The 20230-nt window shown below is 42.2% G+C and overlaps 1 protein-coding gene across 1 annotated transcript in view; it reads left to right on the top strand.

Moving 5' to 3' along the window:
- Window positions 1-2314: 2314 nt before the first annotated feature.
- The window catches only part of LOC128703042 (uncharacterized), an 80528-nt gene continuing 62612 nt past the window's right edge, over window positions 2315-20230 (top strand). The window contains exons 1-2 of the mRNA XM_070080692.1: window positions 2315-2461; window positions 13875-14103. Coding sequence (XP_069936793.1) covers window positions 2315-2461; window positions 13875-14103 — 376 coding nt within the window. The remainder of the gene's footprint in view (window positions 2462-13874; window positions 14104-20230) is intronic.

Raw genomic sequence — 20230 nt, 5'->3', positions numbered from 1 at the left:
GTGAATGAGGTTATCAACTCTAGGAAAATCTCTTAAGGATTTAATTATCATTGAGGCTAGCCTCTTTCCCCTTCTTTCCGGCACAGCTAAGCAGACATTGCCAAAAAGTAGCAAGTTGTGCCATGCCTTGATGGTTGGTGGAGCATTTAAGATAGTGGAACCATCGTTTACTTTTTTCAGGAGGTCTGTAAGTCTCCCAGCTGCGTGTGGACGGGCTGCTTTGGGAATATGTGTGAGTGTCCTCGTACCTGTTGCTTTGATTGCTTCCAAGAGATTGTCTGATGAGATGAAATCTGTTGGAGTGGGTTCAGGTGCCTGAGGTGGCTCTGGATCATCACTTTCCACAGGAGGACATCCTGAACCTGGGCAACTACCGTGTTTGCGGAGGAAACCATTAGAGTTGAGACAACGAAGCTGTAAGCATGACCGACACTTGCCTCTCCTAGTATTGCCAGCCGTGCCATTTCCCTGGCTGCTTGCTTCCTCCTGGTTGGCATCCATCTGCTAGACTAGACAAAAGGAGTGGAATATGACATGCTGGGTGGGTATGGTGCGCGGAAGGTAGTGAACTTGACCATGGTGGCCTGGTGGAGTTTGAGGGGCTGGGAGGGGAAGGGGAAAACTTCCCTTGGGAATTAGGTGGGGGAGGCGCAGGTTGAGTGGGGTTATCCCGGGGAGTACAATACACATGGACTTGCACACTATATATTGTTCACACTGTCTTACAATACACATAACTTTATTTGTTTCCCATGTACACTATGAACAATGTGGGTATGGGCACTGCTGAACCAATGTGTTCACTCACCATCTAGTTACACATCCCGCCTCTTCCACCCACCCCCGTGACGTGGGGGTGGATGCACTGACTGGTCACTCCCTCGTTAACATTAATTTCACATTGTTTTTCCATAACATACGCCTTTAAATAGTCCATGCATTGACACAATCATTTATTTCCACGTTAACTGGAAGCATGGTGCTGGATATAGATGTTTTTATAAGAGCTTTTCGAGGTTTGTATGTACGATAATCTTGGCCGGTACTCATAAACAGTGTAGGCCTTATACTCCCCCACCCCTCCACTGGCCGTCTTCCTCACTACCACTACCACTCATCAACATATTATATATATATATATATATATATATATATATATATATATATATATATATATATATATATATATATATATATATATATATATACTTACCTTGATTAGCAGGGGAGTCAGTGGTACCTTTAACCTCACTAACCACGGAAGCACACTCGTCCTGGAGAATAGAGAATCGATTTCCTACCTTCACATCTTCTATATTAACCTTCCTTATTTTCCTTCTTCCTGAATTGTGAACCACCCAATCCTACAAGAACCAAGCGCCCAGCCAAGCTAGATGTGTTACCCTTGATCCGAGGACATACGGTGGTGTGGGAGCTTTCAAGCTAATTTCATTCTCATGCCTGTTTGGTGTACTAGCCTATGAGCAGCATATATATATTATTGTAACCACGAACGAGTGGTATTGATCAATAACACTGTGCTAGCCAAGGATTCAAACCCATGTTGTACTGGCTAGAGCTGTGTTGTTATTGATCAATACCACTCGTTCGTGGTTACAGTAATATATATATGCTGTTCATAGGCTAGTACACCAAACAGGGATAAGAATGGAATTAGCTTGAGTGCTACTGCTAAATAAGCCATCATGGGGCCAAAGAAAGTTCCGAGTACGAAAAGTACGAAAGTGGCATACACGTGGTTGATCTCACCAGTATGTACGGGAAGGTGTCACCCTTTTTACCCCACACAAATCTGAAAATATTTGGGATATTTCAAAAAGTGCATAGTAATCTTGTAAATCAATCATTCTTTTATGTTTGTTGTGGAAATCATTTTAATTCGTTCATTATTAATAATGTTTCACCACAAAATAGGTAAATAACTAACTTCTGGAATAATGGCCGAAATGCGCACATGCCCGAGTACTCGGGGAATTATTTTTTCCCCTGAAAAGAATCGTTTTTTTTTCACTGTTCTCGTATGTTATGAGTGTCTATTACAGTTTACCCTCAGCTAGATTTGTTTTCTCTTATAAGAGTCACTAAAGAATGGGTAATAAGCCGTCATTTTATGCTAGATAGTATTTATACTGACGTATTTTTTTATGTTTCAATGCTATTAATATGTCACCTTATGTCATAATAGATCAATTATGATATATAAATAAGCCTTATTACTGATATTAGCATCAAAGGTCATGTGAGGTCACTGTCCAAAGCTGTCTGGGAATTAGCACGGGGTGTTATCGAGACCATGGCTTGCTGTAGTGTCTTGGAATCTGAGGGTAAGGTGTTTAAGAAGGGTAAGGTGTTTAAGAAGGGTAAGGTGTTTAAGAAGGAGGTTCTACTTCTTCAGGAGGAAAATAGGAGTCTGAAGCTTCGCATAGATGGCTTTGGGAGTGTGAGATGGTTGGTGCTGATAAGGAGGAAAAGGATACCAGCAGTGAGTTAAAGAGTTGTAGCTACTTTAAGTGGCAAGTGGTTCACAATTCAGGAAAAAGGAAGATAAGGAAGGCTAATAGAGAAAATGTGAAGGTAGGAAATCGATTCTCTGTTCTCCAGGACGAGTGACTCCCCTGCTAATGAAGGTAAGAATATTCTAATTGTGGGAGACCCTCAGGTAAGATATATGGACAGTGCTTTTTGTAACAGAGATAGGAAGGTCAGACAGAGGGTGTGTCTCCTAGGAGCTGGTGTTGGTGACATAGTCAGCAGGTTGGATAATATCATGTCAGGTAATGGGAACAAGCCATTATCTGTCATAGTGCTGGTGGAAATGACGTCGTGAAGGGTAGGAGAGAGGAGCGGCTGGATACATACAGGTCAACCTTAGATGTAGTCAAGTCTAAGGGAGGGATCCCAATCATATGAAGCATCTTGCCTAGAAGGGGAGTGGGCAATGAATGGATGTCTAGGACAATTGGTTTAAACTGCTGGCTAGATAGGTACTACAAGGAACTTGCAATCCCATTTATTGATAACTGGAACAAATTCTATGGTAAACATGATATGTATGCAAGAGATGGGGTTTAACTCTCTGGGGCTGGAGTGGTTGCATTAGCCATTTCGATTAAGGGGGTCATTGATGACTTGTCTAGGAATTTAAACTGATATGACTCACGAAATCGTAATGACACGATTGCAAACAAACCATCACATTGACGGCTCTGAGGGGACTTGAGCTAGAGTTCGTCACGGCCACGCTAGCTGGAGATTCGTCTGTAAAAAGCTGCATTTGTGGTCACAGTGGTGCTTATGCTAACCTTCCTATGGTGTAGAAATATACCTAGTTGTACGAATTTTATTGTGGCTAACTGGTCCAGTGGCTAACGCCCATGGTATGGTTTAAACTGACAGATTATAAAGGTATAGGTGTTTGTGGGAAACAGTCAGGCTGCAGTACTAGGGTTGAAAACAGTAGATATTACCAGGATACCCCAGGGATATGTTTAAAAGACAATATTCAAAATAAAGTTGCTAGCAATGGCAAAGCAATTGCTCAACAAAGAGAAACAGTAGAGAGCAACGAGTGACTAGCTCACTTAATCACTTAAGGTTTACTATACAAATAGTAGGAGTCTAAGAAATAAGATAGATGAGCTAAGATTACCTGCAAGTGAAGGTAATATAGATATTATTGCTATAATATTGGAACAATGTGACAGGAAATCTTGAGTCTAGTGACTTTATTGATACGGTTCAGGATTGCTTTTTAAAACAGTTTGTGACAGAGCCAATTAGAGGAAACAACTTGCTTGACTTTGTTCTTGCCAACAAAAAATCACTAGTTAATAATCTTGAGGTTAATGATGAGCTTGGGGAAAGCAATCACAAATCACTTAGTTTCAATATGTCATAGAATTACCCAGATAACTGCAATCAAGTCTCTGTCCCAGATTTCCACTTGGCCGACTTCATGGGACTGAGAAATTACCTGAGTGGGTTAAATTGGGATGACCTGACTATGAGTCAGGTAGGTGATGTTGGTTGCCAATATGACGTATTTCCGAGCATAGTGCTATCTGCCCAAACAAATTTTGTTCCGAGAAGGGAAATTAGATCTAACAAAACTGATCCCAAATGGATAAATAATAGATTAAAACATCAAAAGTGGGGATGGGCAGTTAAGAAATCATTATATTAAATTAAAGAGAGAAAAAAAGAAAGGAATAAGAAAAACAAACCCTGATTATGAGGCTAAAGTCGCAAGGGATTCGAAGACTAACCCAAAATGGTTCTCTCAGGTATACAGAAGTAAGATTAAGAAGACAGGCCCAATTACGAGTAACTCAGGTCAGATCAATGACAGGGTTAAGGAAATGTGTGACCTTTTCAATACCTATTTCCTCTCAGTTTTTACTCAGGAAGATACTAGCGAAATTCCAAAAATAATGAATTATGAAGATCAGGACGATAATAAACTATGCACTATTGGGGTAACTAACTTAGTCACACAGCACACACTCTTGCTGTGTGACTAAATTGATGGTTCTGTTCACCAACCCACTGGTGCAGCTGGTAGTGCTGCTGTTGTCGTACAGAGTGATGGTTCTCTTAAAGAAATTGGAGCACGCATCAATAATTGGGCCTCTACCCTTCAGACAGAACTGTTTGCCATACTCCATGCACTCAAATGTGTCCATGTATCTAAGATTGACACTTTAATTGTAAATGATTCTCTGTCATCCATAAATGCTCTCAACTCATTAAGTATAAATTGTGGCATGCTTGTGTCAGAAGCCAGACATAGGTATGGTAAGATTATGGACAGTGGAGTCAGAGTGCACATGCTGTGGATTCCATCTCACGTTGGTCTTCAGATGCATGATAAAACTGATAAATTGGCTAAGCAGTATGCTCTCAAAGAGGGAGTAGATTACAATCTTGGCTTGTCATGTAGTAGTTTGAGAACAATAATACGAAAAGAACTTCAACTCAATTTTATTGACTTAAGACTCAGGGAGATTGACACCAGTGAGCCCATCTATCATCATTCTATCATGCAGGAGGAGCCACATGTCTATGGTGCATCCAACAAAATAAGCAGACTCTTGGATGTCACTACCGCCCGGCTCCGGCTGGGTTACAAGTATCTTTGGCAGGTTAAATCACCACCACCAGATTTAGGCCAAGGGAATGTAAACTTTGCGAGATGGACTATTGTCACACCTTGCGTCATTATGTACTGGAGTGCGATAAAATTAATGAATTTATAGACAATTCACTCAGAAATGTTCAAGGAATGGCAAAGTATTTTATCCACAGTGGTATATTACAAACCATTATGGAGAAATACCCTGACTTTGCTCCCTGTAAATAAAGCATTACCACGTGTGTGTGTGTGTGTGTGTGTGTGTGTGTGTGTGTGTGTGTGTGTGTGTGTGTGAGTGTACTCACTTAATTGTACTCACCTAATTGTGGTTGCAGGGGTCGAGACTCAGCTCCTGGCCCCGCCTCTTCACTGATCACTACTAGGCCCTCTCCCTCCCTGCTTCCTGAGCTTTGTCATACCTCTTCTTAAAACTATGTATGGTTCCTGCCTCCACTACTTCACTTGCTAGGCTATTCCACTTCCTGACGACTCTATGACTGAAGAAATATTTCCTAACATCCCTGTGACTCGTCTGAGTCTTCAGCTTCCAGTTGTGACCCCTTGTTTCTGTGTCCCCTCTCTGGAACATCCTATCTCTGTCCACCTTGTCTATTCCCCGCAGTATCTTGTATGTCGTTATCATTTCTCCCCTGACCCTTCTGTCCTCCAGTGTCGTCAGTACGATTTCCCTCAACCTTTCCTCGTACGACATTCCCCTGAGCTCTGGGACTAGCCTTGTTGCAAACCTTTGTACTTTCTCTTACTTCTTGACGTGCTTGACCAGGTGTGGGTTCCAGACTGGTGCTGCATGCTCCAGTATGGGCCTAACATACACAGTGTACAGGGTCTTGAACGATTCCTTATTAAGGTATCGGAACGCTATTCTCAGGTTTGCCAGGCGCCCGTACGCTGCAGCAGTTATTTGGTTGATGTGTGCCTCCGGTGACGTGCTCGGTGTTATGGTCACCCTAAGGTCTTTCTCCCTGAGTGAGGTCTGTAGTCTTTGTCCACCTAGCCTATACTCTGTCTGCGGTCTTCTTTGCCCCTCCCCAGTCTTCATGACTTTGCATTTGGCAGGGTTGAATTCGAGAAGCCAGTTTCTGGACCACATGTCCAGCCTGTCCAGGTCTCTTTGCAGTCCTTCCTCATCCTCATCCGATTTAATTCTTCTCATCAGCTTCACATCATCTGCGAATAGGGACACTTCAGAGTCTATTCCTTCCATCATGTCGTTTGCATATATCAAAAATAGCACTGGTCCTAGAACTGACCCCTGTGGGACCCCGCTCGTTACAGGCGCCCACTGTGATACCTCTTCACGTACCATGACTCGTTGTTGCCTCCCAGTCAGGTATTCCCTGATCCATTGCTGTGCCCTCCCTGTTATATGCTTCTGATCCTCCAGCTTCTGCACTAATCTCTTGTGAGGAACTGTGTCAAAGGCCTTCCTGCAGTCTAGGAAAATGCAATCAACCCACTCCTCTCTCTCGTGTCTTACTTCTGTTACCTTGTCATAAAACTCCAGAAGGTTTGTGACACAGGATTTGCATTCCATGAACCCATGTTGGTTTTCATTTATAATCTTGTTCCATTCCAGGTGTTCCACCACTCTCCTCCTGATAATCTTCTCCATGACTTTGCATACAATACATGTCAGAGACACAGGTCTGTAGTTTAGTGCCTCGTTTCTGTTTCCTTTCTTAAATATGGGAACTACATTTGCTGTCTTCCATTTCTCAGGTAGTTGCCCAGTTTCAAGGGATGTGTTGAAGATTGTGGTTAGGGGCACGCACAGCATCTCTGCTCCTTCTCTAAGGACCCACGGGGAGATGTTGTCCGGTCCCATCGCACTTTGAGGTATCACGGTCACTTATCAGCTTCTGCACCTCCTCCTCGGTTGTTCGTATGTCATCCAACACTTGTTGGTATATTCCTTCATGATGTTCCCTTCTGTGCTGTCTTCCCAGAGCCCTTCCTGTCTCTACTGTAAAAACTTCCTTAAATCTCCTGTTTAGCTCCTCACATACCTCCTGATCATTTCTTGTGAGTTCTCTACCTTCTGTCCTCAGTCTGATCACCTGGTCTTTGACTGTTGTCTTCCTCCTGATGTGGCTATACAACAGTTTCGGGTCAGTCTTGATTTTCGATGCTATGTTATTTTCATACTGTCGCTGGGCCTCCCTCCTTACCTGTGCATACTCATTCCTGGCTCTGCAACTAATTTGCACGTGTTCTCTGCCTTCTGTACTTTTTCCATTCTCTGTTGCACTTTGTTTTTGCCTCCTTACACCGTCGGGTAAACCAGGGGCTCGTTCTGGTCTTCCCATTGTTTCTGTTGCCCTTGGGAATAAACCTTTCCACTGCCTCCTTGCATTTTGTTGTTACATATTCCATCATTTCATTTACTGGCTTTCCTGCCAGTTCTCTGTCCCACAGAACCTCCTGCAGGAAGTTCCTCAACCCTATGTAGTCCCCCCATTTATAGTCTGGGTTTTCCCATTCAGCTCATGTTACTCTCTCCACTTGCAACTCTACTATGTATTCAAAGCACAGAACCACGTGGTCACTAGCTCCTAGGGGACTCTCATATGTGATGTCCTCAATGTCTGAACTGCCCAGGGTGAACACAAGGTCCAATCTTGCTGGTTCATCCTCCCCTCTCACTCTGGTAGTGTCCTTAACATGTTGGTGCATGAGGTTTCCCAGCACCACATCCAACATCTTGGCTCTCCATGTTTCGGGACTCCCATGTGGCTCCAGGTTTTCCCAGTCAATCTCCCTGTGGCTGAAATTCCCCATAATCAGCAACTTTGCTCTGCTGGAGTGAGCTCTTCTTGCCACCTCAGCAAGTGTGTCCACCATTGCTCTGTTGCTCTCTTCATATTCCTCTCTTGGCCTCCTGCAGTTCTGTGGTGGATTATACATCACTGCAATGACGATTTTGTGCTCCCCAGACTGAAGTGTACCTACTATGTAGTCCCTTTCTTCTGTCTCGTCTATGCCTCCCATTTTCTCGAATTTCCATCGGTTTTTACGAGCAGAGCAACCCCTCCTCCCCCTCTGCCCCTTCTATCTTTCCTCATGATCTGGTATCCTGGTGGGAAGATTGCATCTGTTATTGTTTCCGTGAGTTTTATTTCTGTAACTGCTATGATGTCTGGGGACTTCTCATTGATTCTTTCTTGCCATTCCTCTTATTTATTCGTTAATCCATCCGTATTTGTGTACCAAACCTTCAACTTCTGTTCTAATACTGTAACTGTGGTCCTGGGGGAATACTGGGGTTGGGAGAGTAGGAGCCCTGGTGGGGGCCTGTGGGGGGTTGCAGTGAAGGTGGAGGAAGAGCTCCCATAGGGGGTTGCTGTAGCGGTAGGGTTCGTGGTGCAGGGGGTATGAACAGAGGGATCGGTGTGTGATGGTTGGTATGGATTGTTCAGTTGCCTTGGGGGTGTCGTGGCTGGAGTCCTTCTGCAGGTGTTTCTGGGGGGTGTGCTTGTCCTTCCACCTGTGACTGGGTTATTCTGCTCTTCTTTGTCATTTCCTCCCATTCCTCCTTTAGTTTTTGCACTCTCTCTTTCAGTATCATCCTTTCCTCCTGTGTTCTGTCTCGATCGAGGTACTAACTCATGAACTCCTGTTTGCCTCTCAGCCGTGCTTTCTCCTGCAGGATCATGGTTCGAGTTGATTCTGCCTTGAAAATTACTTTGAGAGGCCGTTTCCTTCTCTTTGTGAACCACCCAATTCTCCGAAAATTTGCCACCTGGGTCATGTCTCCCTCGCCTATCCCCTTCATACCTTCAATCGCTTTTTTCTCCTCCTGCTTTCTTTCATCATAAGTTTCCCCTTCAGCTTCGTCTAGCCCATAGACAAAAACTGATCTCTCCCTTTCCACCTCCCACTGTGACTCCCATTGCATCCTCTGAGGTGTTTTAGTTCCTTCCTGTGGAGTGTTCCTTCAGTCCCTTCCCTAGCTGTGGCCCCTATGCTCATTGGTTTGTCCTTCCTGCTCACCTGTTCCTGGCCCCCACAAGTGTCTGGTAAGGTCCCTGCACATGTCCTAGTTCCTTCAATGTCTTCCAACCTCTCATTCTGTCCTAGTGTGCTCCCTGTCTTTGTTTTGGCCCCATGGGGGTTTGACAGGACCTCTGCATACAGTTTAGCTTCAATGCTCCCTTCAGATCCTTTGTCTGTGTCTGATGTAAACATTGCTGATGCTACTTCTGTATTATCTTTGTCTCTAGGCTGTTTCAGATTTCTCAGCTCCTCTTTTAATCTCTGTATCTTGGCTTCTGCTACTCAGGCATGTTGCTCCCACCTTCTGCATTCTGCTGCTAACCTCTCCTCCATCTTCCTTGCAAGCTCATCTAGCCTCCTTCCCCAGTCTTCCTCCCTTTTTTTGAGCTCTGCCTCCCCGTCCTCCCTCCCAGAGTCTTCCTTCGGGCCCTTGGCTCTCATCCTAGTTCTAGGTTGCCCCATTGCACCACAGAAGGAAGGGGGAGAGATGGTTAGGCAGAGGGGAATAGATGGTTAGGGGGAGGGGAATAGATGGTTAGGGGGAGTGGGGATGGATGGTATGGGGGAGGGGGAGGATGGTTATTGGAGGGGGGAGAGGTGGTTGGGGAGGGGGTTAGATGGTTTGGAGAAGGGATTAGATGGTTTGGGGGAGGTGTTGGTGGCTAGGGGGAGGGGAGAGGTGGTTAGGGGAAGGGGGAGTACGTGTTTGTGTCAAGTGTATATGTGCTTGTGTATGTGTGCTTGTGTATGTGTGTGTGCATGTGTGGGAGAGGGGTGGGATTAAGGGGGAAGGGGGGAGGGGGAGAGAAGGATGAGGGTAGAGTGACACCTATAAGCAGGGGAGGTGTGTGTGTGTGTGTGTGATGGGATTAGAAGGGGAGGGGAGGGGAAGAGAAGGCTGAGGGTCGAGTGACCGTTTGATAACAGGGTCATTACGGGTGTGTGTGCGTGTGTGTATGTGTGTGTGTGTGTACATGTGTGTGTGTGTGTACCCGCCTAGCTAGGGTGTGTACTCACCTATTTGTACTCACCTATTTGTGGTTGCAGGGGTCGAGTCCTAGCTCCTGGCCCCGCCTCTTCACCGGTTGCTACTAGACCCTCTCTCTCCCCGCTCCATGAGCTTTATCAAACCTCGTCTTAAAACTGTGTATGGTTCCTGCCTCCACTACGTCATTTTCTAGGCTATTCCACTGCCTTACAACTCTATGACTGAAGAAATACTTCCTACTATCTCTCTGACTCATTTGTGTCTTCAACTTCCAATTGTGGCCTCTTGTTTCTGTGTCCCCTCCCTGGAACATCCTGTCCTTGTCCACCTTGTCTATTCCACGCAGTATTTTATATGTCGTTATCATGTCTCCCCTGACCCTCCTGTCCTCCAGTGTCGTCAGGCCGATTTCCCTTAATCTTTCTTCATAGGACATTCCCCTTAGCTCTGGAACTAACCTTGTTGCAAACCTTTGTACTTTTTCTAGTTTCTTGACGTGCTTTATCAAGTGCGGGTTCCAAACAGGTGCTGCATACTCCAGTATGGGCCTGACATACACGGTGTACAGTGTGTGTGTGTGTATGTGTGTGTGTGTATTCGCCTAGTAGAGGTGTGTGTGTGTATGTGTGTATATGTGTGCGTATGTGTGTGTGTTCATGTGTTTGGCGGAGATTGGTACTAGGGTCTAAAGCTTCTGTAAAGTGTCTACTCTTGTGTGTGTACTCACCTAATTGTACTCACCTAATTGTGGTTGCAGGGGACGAGACTCAGCTCCTGGCCCCGCCTCTTCACTGATCGCTACTGGATCCTCTCTCTCTCTGCTTCCTGAGCTTTGTCATACCTCTTCTTAAAACTATGTATGGTTCCTGCCTCCACTACTTCACTTGCTAGGCTATTCCACTTGCTGACAACTCTATGACTGAAGAAATACTTCCTAACGTCCCTGTGACTCGTCTGAGTCTTCAGCTTCCAGTTGTGACCCCTTGTCCCTGTGTCCCCTGTGTGTGTGTGTGTGTGTGTGTGTGTGTGTGTGTGTGTGTGTGTGAGTGAGGGAGAGATGGTTAGGGGGGTAGGGAAGGGGTTGTTGTGGTTGAAAGATCTATTATACCTCTCTGTCGTGTAGGTTCAAATTTAGTCCCAGTTGTCTTTCCTAGTATTGCTACTCTCTCCACTTATTGCCCTTTCTGGATTTAAGTATCAGTTACTGCTGGTTATTTTCCTATTCCTTGCTCACATTGAGAGAGGACTTCCTAGCTTCCTAAGTATTCATACTGCTAATAACTACCGATGGTAATACTACGTTACCCCTCACTGTGTTTGTTTAGTATTAAATTATTGTAAACAAATCTAAAATATATTTAGTTGGGTTAGGCTAAAATAAATTGATCTTTTTCTAATAAGGTTAGGTAAGTTTTCTAAGATTCTTTTGGTGCAAAATTAAAATTTTTTACATCAACATTAATGAAAAAAATATATCTTTAAACGTATAAGAGCAAATTTTAGAAAGGACTTAATTTTAAATGAGTTCTTGCTAAATGACCAGTTTTACATATTCGGCACGACATATATATATATATATATATATATATATATATATATATATAAAAGCATAGAAAGCCACAGAGTAATCGAATTTTTGAGGGGTATGTTTTTGCTGAGCGATTGGGTTCCATATCGGCTCCTAGTGATCTGGGCCAAAATCAACCCGGCTTCATTTCCTCGGATCAAGTCTAGCCGCTGAGAGTGTTAATGTCATATCTCACTTTCAAAGATCACAACGCTGTATCTTCCACAACTGCTAACAAAATAATAGGATGGATAATGAAAACCTTCAAAACTAGATATGCGAAGCCCTTGATTATTCTCTTCAAATAACTTGTTCTCTCTAGGTTGGAATATTTCTGTACACTAACGGCCCCTTTCAAGACAGGCGAAATTGCAGGCGTGGAGAATGTTCAGAAAACTTTCATGGCACGTTTAAGTACAATAAAGCACCTAAATTACTGGGAATGGATGAAGCCCCTTGATTCGTATTCTCTGGAATGCAGGGGAGAAAGATAATATATACTTTGAAAATCCTAGAGGGACTAGTCCCAAATTTGCACTCGAAAATTACTCCTTACGAAAGGAAAAGGCTCGGCAGGAGATGCAGCATTCCCCCAATGAAAAGCAGGGGCGCCACGAGTACACTACGAGACAACACAATGAGTGTAAGGTGAACAACACTGTTCAACAGCCTCCCAGCATACATAAGGAGAATTACAAATAAACCCCTGGCTGCTTTCAAGAAGGCGATGGACAGGCACTTAAACTCAATATCTGACCATCTGAGATGTGGTTCGCACTCTGTCCTCAATATTCAACTTATCCAGTTGTTGTAATAAAGTTGGTAGAATTACCGACAATATGTAAAGTAAAAGGACACAAGTGTAACTAATGTGACATTTTATTGTGGCAACGTTTCGCTCTTCAGGAGCTTTATCAAGCCATCGTAATGGCTTGATAAAGCTCCTGAAGAGCGAAACGTTGCCACAATAAAATGTCACATTAGTTGCACTTGTGTCCTTTTACTTATCCAGTTGTTGTAATTTATCCTGCCCTGTATACCATTTTAGACCCAGGTCCAGGATGAATATCACCATTTTGTTCTGTGTGATTTATAGTTTGTCTTTTATTTTATTTTGTTAAAGCAGAAAACCACGAAGAGCAAGAATAATCAACTTAATATTGTATGAGAGCTTCACTTGACACTCTGCCTCTATAATCTGTCTCGACAATTTGTTACCTGTTGCTCAAGTAGGACTTAAATCAGTTTACAGAGCCTATGCTGATAGCGTTTAGTTTCTTACATAATAACTAGCTGTATTGAAGGCCTTTTGCAAGTCAGGGTCATCATACCATTGAGATTCCCTAAAGATATCTGAGTTCTCAGGTAGTTCATCAGATTAATTAGGAAGGTGTCAGTCGAATAAGAACGCCTGAATCTTGATTGGTAACTATGAAGAACGTTTTTGTCAATAAGAAACTTAACTGCTTGACAATACACCCCTTTCTAGCAGGTTAATAGTTGCTGATATCACATAGCATTTCTGTAGAAAATAGGAGTAACTCTGGCCTCCCTGAACCTCTCTGGGATGGTATTGGTGGTGATGGACAAATTTATTATGAGCGCAACGGTGAGTGGCAATTCAGAGGCGCCATTTCATAGTAATCTGGCGAGATGTTATCTGGACCGGTGCTTTTAACTGACTTTAAATTAGTTCTTTTCGCAGGAAGTCATAAGATACATCTACAAGTTGGAAACTTCTTGGGGCGTTGCCTTCACTACTGTAGTAACTTTTAAACTTATTGTATCCTGTGTTAAGGGTATTTAATGCAGCTTAGTGATTAATATTAATTAAACAGTTATGTACAATGAATGAAAACAAACTGCCACTTTAGTCGTTATTGATATTTAACACTATGTAAGATTTATCTACGGGTTTATGGCAATACTCCAACTCTTCTAGTGTCTTGCCTTGGCTCCTTTTATAAGCTTCAACACTCTGTTACCGACCCTATGAAATCCATTTAGTGCTGTAACATCCTGTCTGTTTGACCTAAATCATTTTAGCAACTCATTCGTTTTGGAGACAAATTCTGTATTAAGTTGAGTCTGCTGTCAAATATATTCCGTAAAATTTGAGCACTGTGTAACATGATAATTTATCTTATGTACAGGTGTGCCAAGGTGACACCATTGTGGTCGACGTTAAAAACAACTTATTCGAAGATGGCATTACGATACACTGGCACGGCATGACTATGCAGGGACCCGAAAACTCTCCTGGCACTCCCTACATGGATGGTGTCCCATTCCTCACACAGTGTCCTATTCCTCCTGACACCTACTTCAGATATTCATTTTATGTTCCTGATGCTGGCACCTACTACTACCATTCACATGCTGGTTTGTATTCTTCTCTTAGTTGCAATGGGAAATTGTGATAAACTTTTGTAATTTTGGATAAAAGGTGGAATAAAATACAGACGAATAGGGATAGGACATATGTCAGTAAGTCATCAGTCCTGACGAAGCCATTCATGGTACAACATAAGAACATAAGAAAGAAGAAACACTGCAGCAGGCCTACTGACCCATGTGAGGCAGGTCCAAGTCACCTCCCGGCTTAAACTAATGGCCCACCTAATCAGGTTAGGTCACATCCGCTTAAGGAAAGAGCACAACATCAGACCTATTAACACAAGCTAGTCAGGTCCAACTCACACCCACCCACACCCACTCATGTATTTATCCAACCTTTTTCTAAAACTACACAACATCTTAGCTTCTATGACGGTGCTCGGGAGTTTGTTCCACTCATCCACAACTCTATTGCCAAACCAGTGCTTTCCTATATCCTTGCTGAATCTGAATTTTTCCAACATAAAACCGTTGCTTCGAGTTCTGTCATGACTAGATATTTTTAGCACGCTATTTACATTCTCCATATTCATCCCTGTTTTCCATTTATACATCTCAGTCACATCCCCCCTAATTCTTTTATTATTATTATTATTATAATCAAGGGGGAAGCGCTAAACCCATAGGATTACACAGCACCTGTGGGAGAGGGGTGGATGTGGAAAGTATTCAGGCCTAATTCAGGGAACCGGAGCACAGATCCAATTCCCTAGATCAAGAGCCCCTTATCAGTGTCAAGGAACCCCTAATTCTACGCTTTTCTGGAGAGTGCAGATTCAGGGCTCTCAGTTTATCCTCATAGGGAAGATTTCTGATACATGGGATCAACTTTGTCATCCTCCTCTGTACGTTTTCCAGAGCATTTATATCCAGAACTGTGCAGCATAATCTAAATGAGGCCTAACCAAGAATATAGAGAGTTGAAGAACAACCTGAGGACTTCCATTATTTATGTTCCTTGATATAAAGCCGAGGATTTTGTTCGCTTTATTGCAAATACTTATGCACTGTTGTCTTGGTTTCAGATTGCCGCTAACCAGAACTCGCAAATCCTTATCGCAATCAGCAATATAAAAATCTACATTATTTAGTTTATATGTGGCATGGTTATTTTCCTGTGGAATGTTAAGAACTTTGCATCTGTCTATAATAAACTGCATCTGCCACTTTTCTGACCACTGCATCAGTCTATTCAAATCATCCTGAGTGCTCTAATGTCTTCATTAGAATGAATTACGCAATGTATTTTGGTGTTATCAGCAAAATTGCTAATGTCGCTAATTACTCCCTAATCAATGACGTTAATATGAACTGTGAACAACAAAGGGCCCAATACTCATGACATGCCCTCACTCTGATTTTTACCAATTGATGCAAACTCTCTGCTGCCTGTCTGTCAACCACACCTCTTCCCAAGAAAAAATTTCTGCTCATATTCCACGTGCCTTAATTTTCCTCAATAGTCTTTGATGTTGAACTCTATCAAAAGCCTTACTGAAGTCCATATACACAGTATCATATTCATTACCATGATCTACCTCTACAAATACCTTGGAAAAAAAGTTAGTTAATTCGTAAGACAGGAACGCCCCTTTGTAAACCCATGCTGATATTCATTGATCAATTTATGCCTTTCAATATGGATACGAATTTCCTCGGCAATTATTGATTCCATAAATTTTCACACTATCGAGGTAAGGCTTACTGGTCTATAGTTCGAAGCTAAGGACCTGTCACCTGCTTCGCAAATAGGTATTACATTTGCCATTTTCCACCTGTCTGGCACTATGCCTGTTTGTAGTGATATGTTGAAAAGACTAGCCAAAGTTTGCTAAGTTCCTGATTCCTTTAAAACCTTTGCAAACAGTTCATCAAGACCTGGGGATTTGTACGGTTTTAATTTCTCTATTTGTCTGAGGACCGTGTCACTAGTTACCCTAATTGTGCATAGTTTACTATCGTCCTGTTCTACATAATTTATTATTTCTGGAATTTCGCTAATATTTCCCTGCATAAAAACTGAGAGGAAATAAGAGTTAAAAAATTCACGCATTTCCGTATCACTATCAGTGATCTAACCTGAGTTACTTTTGAGTGGGCCAATCTTGTCCCTAATCTTACTTCTATATACATGAAAAAAATCTTTTGGGTTAGTCTTCGAATCCCTTGCCACTTTAGCCTCATGATCTCTTTTAGCCCACACCCTCTTATGATACGCCTATATATGCTTCTCTTTTGACCAGTAAGATGTTTTTATCTATTGCTTATCCATTTTGGATAATTTTTGGTTGATGTAATTTCCCTACGTGGAACATAAGTTGTCTGGGCAGCTAGAACTATGCTCTGAAAAAGTCATATTGGCAACCAACACCATCTACCTGACCCATAGTCAGGTCGTTCCCATTTAGCCCACCCAGGTAATTTCTCAGTCCCATGAAATCGGCCAAGCAGAAGTCTGAAGCAGAAGTCTGAAGCAGAAGTCTGAAGCAGAAGTCTGAAGCAGAAGTCTGTAGCAGAGACTTGATTGTGATCACAAACTAAGTGTTTTGTAATCACTTTCCCCAAGCTCATCATTAACCTCAAGATTATTAACTAGTGATTCTTTGTTGGTAAGAACCAAGTCAAGCAGATTGTTTCCTCTAGTTGGTTCTGTCACAACCTGTTCTAAAAAGCAATCCTGAATCGTATCAAGAAAGTCACTAGACTCAAGATTTCCTGTCATACTGTTCCAATCAGTTTGTCTAAAGTTAAAATCTCCCATCAACTCAACATTTTCATGTCTAGATGCCTAATGAGTTTTGTCCCATAGCAGGTTACTGAACTCCCTATCAAGATTTGTGAGCCTATAAATCACACCCAGAATTAATTTGTTATGACTCTTGAGAAACTGTAGCCAAACAGATTCTGTGTCTGATGCTTCTGATCTTATATCATGTCTAAAACAATTTAAATTATCTCTGACATACATCGCCACTCCACCACCCTTCCTGTTGACCCTATCTGTGTGGAATAGCTCATAGCCTTGTATGTGACATTTAGAAAGCATTTCTCTATCGTTCAGGTTGAACCAGGTCTCTGTTATAGCAATAATATCTATATTGCCTACACTTGCAAGTAATCTTAGCTCATCTATCTTATTTCTTAGACTCTTACTATTAGTTTAGTAAACCTTATGGAAGTTAGTCACTCTCTGCCCTCTACTGTTTCTTTATTGATCAATTGCTTTGCCTTTATCAGCAACTTTATTTAGAATATTGTCTTTTAAACATATCCCTGAGGTATCCCGGTAATATCTGAGGTTTTCAACCCTACTACTGCAGCCTGATTGTTTCCCACAAACACCCATACCTCTATAATCTATCAGTTTAAAGTCCTAGACAAGCCATCAGTTACCCTCTCAATCGAATTGGGTAATGCAACCACTCCAGTCCCTGAGAGATGTACCTCATCCCTTGCTAAAAAATTTGTCCCAGTTATCAACGAATGGGATTGCAAATTCCTTGCAGTACCTGTCTAGCCAGCAATTTACATCAATTGCCCTAGACATCCATTCATTATTATAATCAAATAATAAAGTGCCCACTCCCCTTCTTGGCAAGATGCTACATATGACTGGAACACCTCCCTTAGACTTAATTACATCTATGGCTGACTTGTACTTATCCAGCAGCTCTTATCTCCTGCCCTTCCTGATATCATTTCCACCAGCACTAAGATAATGGGATTTTTCCCATTACCTGACATAATATTATCCAACCTGAGAGTAAGACACATGTGCAACATCTGGGTATCTTTATTGTAGACGTTTCGCCATCCAGTGGCTTTATCAATACAAATTCCAGGACATAACTTGAAGACAGTAGAACTATATACAGAAGATGAGGTAATCAGTCCCTCAACCTAGGAGTAGGTGCGAACAGCACCATAGTCGTGGAGATGGAGAGGTTGAGGGACTGATTACCTCATCTTCTGTACATAGTTCTACTGTCTTCAAGTTATGTCCTGGAATTTGTATTGATAAAGCCACTGGATGGCGAAACGTCTACAATAAAGATACCCAGATGTTGCACATGTGTCTTACTCTCATCTTGTCGGTATTATATACCATTCGTACACATTATCCAACCTGTTGACTATGTCATCAACACCAGCTACTGGGAAGCACACTGTCAAACGTTCCATCTCTGTTACAAAAAGCACTGTCCATATATCTTACTTGTGAGTCACCCACAACCAGAATGTTCTTACCTTGATTAGTAAAGGAGTTAGTGATACCTTTAACCTCAATAACCACTGAAGCACACTCATCTTGGAGATCACAGAATCGATTTCATACCTTCAGATCTTCTCTATTAATATTCCTTACCTTGATACTTCTACCTTTATTAGAGACACATTCCACTTGAAGTGGCTGCCACTCTTCAACTCACTGTTGGTAACCTTTTCCTCCACACCGACTCCACCCTTCGCACACTCACTCCCACACACACTTCACTCGCACACACACTTCCATCTACGCGAATTTTCAGCCTCCTATTTTCCTCTTGGAGAAATTGAACCTCCTCCTTCAACATTTTAACCTGAGATTCCAAAACACTACAACAACCCATGGTGCTCTATAAAGCTCCACACTAATCCCCCAGACAGCTAGGACAGGATGACCTTTCATGACCACTGACCTCAGCGTACGTGTTCTCATTTAAATTTTCTAACACTGTACATGTGTCTTATTTAAAATTTATAACTGTAAATATATGGGCGAGTCTCGAACACGCAATCAAGAAATCACCTGTCGCTAGAACTGTTACATCATACAGCAGTTTTAACAGGTGTTCCAAATTCAGACGACAAGTTTGGGTTATCAATATCGCTTCTTTCATCAGCATGTCTCTTTATGATCAGGGCCAAGAGCTGGATTTGAGAATACAGTTATTGATGAGAGAAATACTTTAAAAAACTGTAGCTGTGATCGCAGTTAGGGGCATTTGTTAACATTAAAGAATATTAAAGAATATTGGTTTGTGTTGTTCCTTAGTGAATTCTAGATTATAAGTTTGGGGATCGCCATTTTGTTAAATATTTTGCATGAACAATAACGAAATCACCAAAAGATTAATACATATCGATATGATTTACAAAGAGCGTCTTCAGCCCCGTTTAACAGCTGGACTCTTTCTGGTTTCGTAACAAGAAATTATTTAAGAATTCGCGATCATGCACCAAATAGATAAAATTTAAGATTTTTACAAGTAAAGTTGTTTAATTTATATATATATATATATATATATATATATATATATATATATATATATATATATATATATATATATATATATATATATATATATATATATATGTCGTGCCGAATAGGCAGAACTTGCGATCTTGGCTTAATTAGCAACGCTCATCTTGCCATATAGGACAAGTGAAAATTTGTGTTTGCAATAATTTCGCCAAAATCATTTTAAACCTAACGAGAAAAATATATTTCACTGTGTTTGTTTAGTATTAAATTATTGTAAACAAATCATTGAACGTAGCTCAGGTGTTGGAAGAGAACACCACGGATGCGAGTGATAGCGACGTGGTAGACTCATTAGCCAAGGCTTTAAATGTGCTATTGGATGACAAGAGTATTGGGCAGGTTGGGAGTCCAGACCTAGTTCTTGGGCCTGCTGTGGATCAGGGCATGGAACAGGGTAAGCGGTTGGCGCAGTTTGATATGAATGTCTTGATGCAAGCGGTGGAAGTGGAGGTCCACCGGGACACTGTAACAGACGACATGATGCAAGCAGAGGGAGCATCATGGAAGCGCGCTGCTGCGCTATCTGACTCCGAGGAAGTGCTTACACCTGCTCAGCGCACTGGGAAAAAGTCCTGGCGGAAGTTATGCAGAGAGGACCCAGCGGCCCTAAGGGGCAGGAGTTGGTTAATAGCGTTCCTAAAAGGGGGGGAGAGGGATCGAGGTGTCACGAAACGATCTGGTGGCAAGACAGTACCAGGGTCAAGAAGAAAAACCACTCTGTTGGCTTCAAGTGCATGACATTGAACGTTAATGGATTGCAATCAGAGAGAAAGTGTGTATGGTTAAGTGAATATTTAGTGCGTAATA

Source organism: Cherax quadricarinatus, unplaced genomic scaffold (assembly GCF_038502225.1).
Source record: "Cherax quadricarinatus isolate ZL_2023a unplaced genomic scaffold, ASM3850222v1 Contig792, whole genome shotgun sequence".
NCBI classification, from domain to species: domain Eukaryota; kingdom Metazoa; phylum Arthropoda; class Malacostraca; order Decapoda; family Parastacidae; genus Cherax; species Cherax quadricarinatus.
Note: the sequence above shows the minus strand (reverse complement) of the source record. Positions and strands in the feature narration are given on the sequence as shown.